The sequence below is a fragment of the Nicotiana tomentosiformis genome, chromosome 12, assembly GCF_000390325.3.
Source record: "Nicotiana tomentosiformis chromosome 12, ASM39032v3, whole genome shotgun sequence".
In the NCBI taxonomy this organism is placed as follows: Eukaryota; Viridiplantae; Streptophyta; class Magnoliopsida; order Solanales; family Solanaceae; genus Nicotiana; species Nicotiana tomentosiformis.
The window spans coordinates 40046967-40056829 of NC_090823.1; the positions used below are offsets into that span (position 1 = coordinate 40046967).

At 30.7% G+C, this 9863-nt stretch overlaps 1 protein-coding gene across 1 annotated transcript; it reads right to left on the bottom strand.

Annotated features, from left to right (window-relative positions):
• Window positions 1-408: 408 nt before the first annotated feature.
• Window positions 409-9849, bottom strand: LOC104106154 (very-long-chain aldehyde decarbonylase CER1-like). The gene is made up of 10 exons (XM_009614644.4): window positions 9690-9849; window positions 8872-9098; window positions 6993-7225; window positions 4299-4518; window positions 2390-2765; window positions 2193-2300; window positions 1649-1849; window positions 1472-1570; window positions 904-1077; window positions 409-816 (listed from the first exon to the last, which is right to left on the bottom strand). The coding sequence occupies exons 1-10, from the start codon at window positions 9747-9749 to the stop codon at window positions 634-636; spliced, it is 1881 nt and encodes a 626-aa protein (XP_009612939.1). The 5' UTR covers window positions 9750-9849; the 3' UTR covers window positions 409-633.
• Between the last annotated feature and the right edge of the window lie 14 nt (window positions 9850-9863).

Consider the following 9863-nt stretch of genomic DNA (forward strand, 5'->3'; position numbering starts at 1 on the left):
ATATGTTATTCGATAAATCTTTAAAGAATCGGAATAAAAGTCTATACCTTGTTTATGTCTTCTCGAATGAACTTGAGAATAGATTTTAAAAAAAATTAGAATAATCTTAAAGTTTCAAGGGCTATACATTCTTACTGAAACTAACAAAGAAGCACAATATAACTCGTGAAATTAAAATGACAAATTATAAAATTGGAACATAATTAAAAGTTGAATAATGATTGAGGACTTTTATGGAATTTTTTTTTATTGAGTTAGCTATAGAGGATTAATAGTCATCAATTTCAAAAGCTTACATTTTATTTTATAACTCAAACATAATTTAAAAAAATATATGTAATTTTCTTATTAAATATTACTCATTGAGATGGGGAACACGTGCAACGCGCGCGTATACTAAGACTAGTATTTCTTACAAAGCTTGATCTTATATATGTAATAGATCACGTAATATAGTCCTACATCCGGAGAACGAAATTGATAATTCCAAAAAAAAAAAAACTTAAAAAAAGGTCTTACATAATAGGAACAACAAGATTTGACATCAAGTTGGTACTTTATATAGTATGCATTTTAATTATAAGCTCATATGCCACCACACTCAAGCTAGAAATTACAACACAAATGTCTAACTTAAGCCTTGGATTCAGAAGCAGAAGCCATAGTCAATGGGCTAAAACCGTGATCAAGACTTGCTTTCCAGACTTTCTCAATATCAAACATCATGTTCCCACACTCATGCTCATTCCAGCCTTTCAGTGCGTGCAATATTCCAGCTACTCGCCACGCGCTCATCACTCTTCTTGGAAGCCAATTCTATTGTTATTAAAAGAAAAGATTGAATTTTTTAGTGAAAGAAGAAGAAGAAGAAGAAACTAAGGGAATTTAGTAGTATATTATTACCTCACAGGAGTCCACGTTTTCAAAGTGTTTTGGAGTGATCATGGCTGGTGTGTGAAAGTAGAGGCAATCCTTGCGAGCTTTCCTTGGTGGGAATTGTGAAAAGGGAATGAATAATGTTCCTTTTGGTGCTTTCAATTGTTCATCTTCACTCAATCCATCCCCTACTAGCCATATCTGAAATCCAATGCTTTATTAAGTACAGTAACTTTCTTATTTACAAATCTTTTTTTTCTCTTTAATTTGTTCTTCTCGTTAACTTGGGGGACCGGGGGGAGAGGAAACAGGTGTTCAAATGGTATAGAGGGGTTTGTTTTTAATAAAGAGTTTAAGTCATATATATTGTTGGCGTAAATTTTTTTTACTGTGCTATCAAGTAATCCAATTAATATATATAAGTGAGCTTTCTTAAAATATGATATCTATAATCTTAAAAATAAAACAAGCTTTCTGCTATAATAGATAAAAGTGATCTAGTAGTGTAAAAAATTCTTAGATTGACTATAACTTAAACACTTTAATAAATAATCAAGATTAACAATCTTATTTCATTGTTTTTTGACATTTGTACCTTTGAAGCATATGTTTTTGAGGGAACCAAATTAATTGCGACTTCAGGGGTAAGACTTGATTTGAGCTTCTTGTACTCTTCTTCTCGCAATGTCACAACCTATCACAATCACAATAAATGAGAAAAAGGACACCATGTGAGGGAATTCACTATAATAATATTTACAATTAAAGAGACCTTTACTCCTCCTTGGCATAAGGCAAGGGCAATCGCATTTGCAACTTTCGACAAATGGCCTCCAAGGACCACTTGTGTGGTTCCTTTAGGAATAGAGTTTAGGACCACAGCAACAGCTAGGCTACTTCCATCAACCACCTTCACTTTGAGCTGAGGATGCCTTCTTATGTAAAGCTCACCATTATTATTCAGTTGCTCCTCCTGTAAAATTTCATGTATAGAGGCATGAGAGTTAACTATTACATCTATAGAAATTAAATTTCTCCAAGTAAAACTTACAGATAAGCATTATTTGAATCTTAAAACTTCCTCCGTTCCTACATGGTAAGGTTCGTTGTGCCATGTTCAAAGTACTCTAATCTTTTGTGTGAATTCAAATATAAATTTATTTAGAAACTACGTAAAAAGTACTTTAAACCATAATAGTTAATAATTTAAATTATTTATAAAATATTACCCAAAGGCATGGTAAAAAGAACCTGATTGACTCTCAAACAGAATGATATTGCCACATAAATTGGAAAAAAGGGAGTATGTTACTCGCCTGATTTAAGAGTCCAAGGCTCAATACTTTTATGCCTTTTCGATCTGCTTCCATGATAGCTTCCTCAATAAAGTTGTTAATCGTCTCTCTTTGCCATTGCATAAAATACTGGAACCAAATCAGGCCAAAAATAAATAAATACTTGAATAGTGAACAATAACATAGTGAAAATGTTGATAAATATTATGAATACTTACTTGTATGCGATATTTTGGGATCGCCCAAGTTTGCAAATTCAGACTCTTGAACACATTTCTCTCAACAGTAAATGTGTGACCATAAATCCAAGTAATCATCATAGACCACAATGTAACAGGCCACATTAACCAAAAATACCACTTAGAGGTGTAAGGTTCCGAGGCAAAAGAAGCAAATCCTAGCCTGAGATGGTAAATGGATTCTGGGGTTGTTAGGTGTGTTAGGTGCACCACATCCGGCGATTTGCCTTGCCTTTCAAGTGATTTTTCGTATAATGTGTCTGAAGATTTGTCTAGTGTATCGTAAATGTAATCGTACATTGGCATAAAAAGCGAGTAGTTTGTTCTAAATTGAGTGTGATGGAGTGAATGATACCTGTGCAATTAAATAACTGCATTTAGCTGACTGCGTTCTGAAAAATAAAAATCATGAGAAATTTGAAAGCTAACTTTATTATGTGCATCACACAACTCTCCTATTTTCTGGCCTTTTGTCTATCTTTTAATTTTCTTTTAAGGTGAAATAAATTTATAGAATATTTACATAATATTCACAGTATAATTTACGTTATATTATTTTATACAAATATATATTGATGGAATCTGAAGAGTAATAGGTGAAATATTTTGATGAAATATTTACATTATATCCACATTATAATTTCAGTTAATAATGATTTTTTTTATTGAAGGAATATTAAAATTGTATAAAACTTTTACAATATAATATATTATAAATATATTAAATGTATATTTTGTTGAAAAAATAAAACTGTCCACCATAAAAATAAAATATTGGAAGAAAATACCAAAATTCCCCTTGGTGTAAATGTATTTTTGAGGTATAATTTTATTATAAAACATACTCAATTGTGTGTATTTAAAACATCGTATAAATATGATATGTTTTTAATTCAGATGTTGTTATGTAATATTTTTGGTATATTATAGGTATGAAGTATATATAAACGTATATATTTAATATGTCATAATTTAAAACAGACATACTGTATCAAATATTTGGGAAAATCTGCCATACCGATGAGCAATGCAACATATCAGAAAGGAATTTTATACTTGAACACTTTAGTTGTGTGGCAGGTGATGATACTCTATATATTACACCAAATTATATATCATTAAAGAATAAGAAGTATGAGGAGAAAGAAACATTTGGTTTAACTCTTGCGTTGATAATTTGTTAGAAGATTGTGAGAAAGCAACAATAGTATTTGAGCATCATTTTCGAAAAAATAAAGTTAAATTGATAAGTGATGTGAAGAACTTCTACTGATATAAGGGAAGACACGAAACTTCTCTCAAGGAGAGAAGAGAAATCTTCTCGGCGTTTATTTATTATGAGAGAAAAAGAGAAATAAGATATCAAGAATTTAAACATAATCCCTTGTTTTTAGGAAGAGTTAAAAAATAAATACGTTATTATTAAATACTAGTATTTTATTTATATATGTTGTATTTGTAATAAAATGTGCTATTATTGAAATAATCCAAATATGGTAACAGTAATATAAATACTATTTTATAAGAGCCCTACAGTGTAAAAAAATCGAGACAGTACAAAGCTTCACACAGCTAGTGTCAGTTGTGTGAGCCATAAAATAAAAATTTTCTTCTATGATTCAATTCTTTACGGAGATATAAAATATTTTTATTTTAATAAAGTTCGTCTTTCCTATCTCCCAATTTTTTTACAAACTCGTAAGGGCTACATTTGACTTGCTATCTCCCAATTTTTTTAAAGCTTAAGATCTTCCTAAATTTCCAATGAAACCTTCCTAGCTACGTGAATACATAAGTTCGACAAATAAAGGAGAATATATTGATGCACCAAATGAAGATACATATAAAAGACAAGACAAACATATAAGTAGAGGAATAAGAGACTTACGAGGGTGTATACATCAAGTATTTGAGAGGGGGAAAGCTGGAGAACATCCACTTTGGAATGATCTCAAAGTTGCAATGCCCCATGTTATTCATAAAATCAATATAAGTAATATATCCACCAAATGAAACTATTGAAGCAGTCCCAGTTAGCACAGTTGTGAGAAGTGGGATGGCAAATAGCAAGAAGTATGCTATATGCTCTGCAAATGGATGAATCACAGCTGCCAAAACACAGAAATGAACTTTGTAAGGCAATAATTCATGGTTCTTTCTTTTTTTTCAATTGTTATTTTGGTGGAAAGTGGCATAGAAAATATGGATTAAATTAAACATCTAACATAATAATTGCACCTTTCTCTATATGTTCTCAAGTTATCTTTACCGAAATAATCAGCCACATTCACTTTAATTTTATTTTTTTCTAGCCGGTACGCATAGATTAAACACGATATGATATACATATTATATGTGGATATACAAATATTATACGTATGCTGCCTATTTTTAGTCAAAGTAGTCGGATGGACGGCTATTTAATTTAGATTAATCTATATCTATCTATACTATATTAAAAGTACGAAGGCTCTTAGCAAAATGTCGTTCGCCTTTTTTACCCTTTAAAAATAGATTTCACATTAGACAAAATTGTCATTTAATTATTCTTCCTATCATTTTAGGAGTTTAAAATCAACTAAAATTATGGCCATTAAATATTTTCCTATTTGAAATGTGTAGGACTTCCTAATATTTAGGAGTTCAAAATCGATTATATTTTTCCCTATATAAATTCTGCCTTATTTGAACTATATAATATAATTATATTTTTTTAATATTTAAAACTTTGACATCAAATAAACTTTTACTTAATAAAAAAGATGCATTTACAAAAGTACAAAACTTTGAATGAAGTCCGTAATGCAATTTACCTGTTAGAATACAGTTCCTTCAATATGTTCTGTTATTAGAATACATTTAGTTGGGGCCGAGGAAAAATTGTTTATATTTTTTGGTTAATTTTGGATGCTCTTCTTTTAATATTTTGTTACCTTTGTAGTGTGTGTATATATATATATATATATATATATATATATATATATATATATATATATATATATATATATATATATCACATGTTTACTCTATATTGAAGTCATAGATAGGTAAATATTTTAATACTAAGCTCAACAACTAGAATGACAAATAAAATATTTGAGAATATAAATGAGAAAGACAGTGAGCGAAAAGTGGTCAACGAACGTTAAATAGCACTAATGTCCAACAAGCATGAAGATACAAAAATAAAATAGTCATTGATTCTTTACTATTTTAAAATAAAATTTTATTTAAAAATAAAATTTTGTAATGCATTTTATAAAAGTGTAACTACAATTAATATTTCAAATTTGGGACGAGCTATATATCTTAAACTTTTTATTTTATATTTTACACTTAGATTATATCAAAGTAAAAAAATCATCAGTTAAAAATCCGTAATCTATTTATCTACATTAAAATATTTTACACTTTTATTTTATAACTCAAGCACAATTTTTAATATAATATTAATGTGATCTTATTTCTTAAAAAAATAATCATTGTGACGGTACACTAAAACTAGTTATTCTTAAAAAATCATGAGCTATTAGCTACTCTATTTATTTTCAATGTTAAGAACTTCAAGTTTTCTCACTACCTATATATGTAGGCCAATTTAAACAGTCACAAAGAGCCAACTATATTGCACTTTCATTTCTTTTATAATACACTATTGCATTTATTTATTTATTTATTTTTGTAATCAAATGGAATATATTAGCTTAGCAGTTCTTTGTTGCTCTCAGGTTCTTGTTTATTGTTAGGTGCATCTTTGGGGACCTTCATAACGTGCAGTCCTCCATAAATGGGACAGAAATTTAATGCGCGCGAGAATACTTTTTTAGAATTAAAATCCCAATACAAAGGTAGATTACTAAAATAATTACTCTCTCGTTTGAATTTAGATGATGTAACTTGATTTGGTATAAAGTTTAAGGAAAAAAAAACTTTTGAAACATGTGGTCGTAAAAGCTTAAGGGCAAAAGCTTTGTGGGATCATAATATTTTTTTATTAAAGATAAAGTGGATAAAATAAAATGTTTAAAGTTACACTACTTCTAAATATAGAAATGTGTCATTGCTTTTGAAAAAATGTATCATTTAAATTGAAATGAAGGGAATAAGAATTATATTGGACTGTCGTTTTCCTGATTGATATGCAGTTGAAACTATTTAAGAGGAAGGTACAATTTTCCAATTTTGTTTTTCTGGACCAATGTGCTTAAATTAGGTAGGGGTTGTTTTCATAGAAGGATTCGCTCTGAATATGGTAGGATTCATATCATGCCAGCTTGAAAAGTTGAATTGGGTGCTAGAAAGATAGGCCTTCAATTCTATAGTTAATGTCCCAACGTCTTGTCATCTACTTCGCCTAACAAATTACTCCTCCGTTTTAATTTAAATAAAATAGTTTGATTCGGCACGAAATTTAATAATTTTTTCTTTTAAAACTTGTGATATTAAAAACTTAAAGTTAGAGATCTTCCAAATATATAAACATTCATATTACTTTTTTTAACCAGAAATGAAACATATGAAGTAATATATAAATGCTCTTGAAATTTAATCAAATGTAACTGTTGAAATTGAGATGACTTACAAGTAATGGGTTCAGTGACAATGGAGGAATGGTGATGAGAATGATAGCGAGAGTAAAGGAAATGGTGGTGTAAAGCTCTGTGAAGCCAATAGTAGAGAAATTCAACAGGACCAGTTTGGAGCAAAGCTGTCATAATGATCCCATCTGTCCTCCAAATAGGCATGTGATGAGACTGCTCCAGCTTCGTGTATCCATAGTAGAACAGCAGTCCGTTAAGTATGATCTGATCATCCCTGCAAATATAAACTCAGTTATATAAACTAACTAGTTGATTTATCCGCGCGCGGTCATAAAAAAAGATCATAAATTTACGTTAAGAAACAAAATTTTCATGTGTTATAGGAGTATATTGTTACTCCATTCCAATTTATTCAAAGTTGTTTGACAAAATACAGAGTTTAAGAGAAAATTTACTTTTGAATGTTGTAGCCTAAACGTGTCATAAATATATTTGTGGTTATAAAATCATTTAAAATAAAATTATTTCTTTATATAAAAAAATATCATTCTTTTTAACTAAAAAGGAAAAAATATGAAATAAAATGTGACAGAGAATACATCTTAATTTTTATTTTACTTTAATTTCCTCTTACAAATGCAGGGCATGCCCTTACCTAATGCAAAATTATCAACTATTGGAAGAGAAAGCTTGTAATATTATGAGAGAAACCGAGAAAGAGAGAGAATAATATATATCCAAGATTACATCTTTAGCTTTGAGAAAACATCTGTATTTTGAGGGTGTGTTTGGTTTCTCGAAAAATATTTTCTTTAGAATATTAGTAGTTTTATCACTTATTTTCTCATGTTTAGTTGGGGAAAAACTTTTTTCAAAAAATATTTTTTAATATTTGATTAGTATGTAAGTAAGGGAAATATTATTTGTTGGGGTGGAGGGGGGGTAGGGAGTTGAGTGGGGGAGTGTGGGGGTGGGTTTGGTGGTTGTGGCAGGGTGGGCGGGTGGGGTTGGGAGGCTGGGGGCTGGCGGGTGTTGGGGTGGGTTAAATTAGTGAAGTGGGGAATAGAGTGGGGAAGACTGAAAAAGAGTTTTGAAAAATATTTTTTCTGCTATTGGTAGGGAAAATATATTTCTCCAAATGAAGGAAAATGAGTTCATGAAAAAAATATTAAGGCAACGAAATATAAAAAAATAAAAAAATATTTTTCAAAAAATATTATCCTTTCGTACCATACACACCCGGAGACAAAAAATGTACGAACACAAAATTGGGTCTTATAGCTACAAGGGATTTACTTATGCGCCGCGTGAGGAGCTTCTTATTAAATGACCACTCAGTACTCCCATGCAAAGACAGATAAGTGTCTTTTTCAGAAAACTAACTTAGATGTATGCCCCCACATCTCCAAGCTTGGTGCTATTGTTATTATGTACAATGTACTCCTTCATCTCCAAGATTGGTTCTTTTTGCCTATTTGCATTTACTCAATAAAAATATCTCAGATAGACTGATAGAGGCAAGTTTCTGACTGAATAACGCTCTTAAATCTTGCCACCATATTAGCATATTATAGACAAAATATTAAGGTTTGTCAAGATATAGTGTATGAAATTGTGGGCGGGGGTTGGCACAAAAGCACTTTGTCAGGGTACTATTAAAAGGGAAAAAAACATTACTGCAGGCATCAAGATGCAGGAGTTTGTTTTTTTATTTTTTTAATATTTTTTTAATTACTCCAAATGTAGCTCTCAATATGCATACAAGAAAACATATTTGTTACTGCTCAAAAGCACATCGTATATTCTTTCCTGCAAAATTGGCCAGACACTTTAACTCTCCAAAATAAACACTTTTTTTGGGAAGAAAAGTAAAACAATTTCTAAAAGTTTGACCAAACGGGCTGTTAGAAAGATACATACCAGTTTCTTTCTCTGTCAACTTGATCAAATTCAATGCTCTTGTCAACAATTCGGTTATCACCCTTGGCAGTTCTGTAGCGAGATAAGGATATCCATATCTGGTTGTGAAGCATTCGGAAGAGTAGAAATGGAAATATAATTAAGTATGTGATATCCCTCTTGCTTTCATCTTCGCTCATGAAGAATGAGTGTAGGCTGTGAGCCACATATGGTGCCAAAACCACGTACTACATTCAAACAAAATAAAGCGCATGTCAATAATTAATAACGTCCAACTGTTTGTTGAAATTATTTGTACAGACGAAAGAAGGCAGTACACGGTGATTAACTGACAATGACTACCGCACATCAGAGAAAATATCAACGAGAATTAGTGGTATATGGGACTCAAATGTACACTGTGCAATGTGGATGATTGCTACATATTTGTCTTGCTTATTGGATGTATTCAGGGAATAGATTTTCTTTAGCAACAGAGAGAAAATAAGAAGATAGTTTCTTAAAAACTTCCTAACCATACATGTTTTACTGTATAATTTAGCGTATACATGTTTTACTGTATAATTTAGCGTTGGCGAAATTAGGAAGAATTTTTAAGGATGCTCAAAATATATATATAGACACCAAAAGTAGAATTTGACTTATATACATAGTCTAGTTTTTCCTACTAAAGGTGTTCAACAGACCACATCATCCTTCACTTGCTGCAGTGCCGCCTCTGTAGTTTAGTATACATAGATATTTGGACTATAAAGGGAGAATAAATCAGATGGAAAATTCAAGAGAAGCCATGAGAAGAAAGATGAGTATGTATATACCTTGAAGTTCCCAAGCCATGTCCATGGCCATTCTGTTAGAATGCCTGGTTTAGAAGCCATGTTGTTGTGATGTTTAATGACGAGTTTAAACTAAACTACTCCCTAGCTTTACCCAACCTGTTTTCCTGTGCCCTTTTGAGGCTTTGCTTTTGCTTGGACAGAACTGCACTATAT

What these genes read in the sequence shown, in the direction of transcription:
- LOC104106154 (XM_009614644.4), bottom strand. Translation starts at nt 9,749, where the DNA reads ATGGCTTCTAAACCAGGCATTCTAACAGAATGGCCATGGACATGGCTT. An exon ending in TACTTGATGTATACACCCTC is followed by an intron (nt 2,766 to 4,298) that starts GTAAGTCTCTTA and finishes TTAATTGCACAG; the next exon opens with GTATCATTCACTCCATCACA. An exon ending in CAAAAACATATGCTTCAAAG is followed by an intron (nt 1,078 to 1,471) that starts GTACAAATGTCA and finishes ATTGGATTTCAG; the next exon opens with ATATGGCTAGTAGGGGATGG.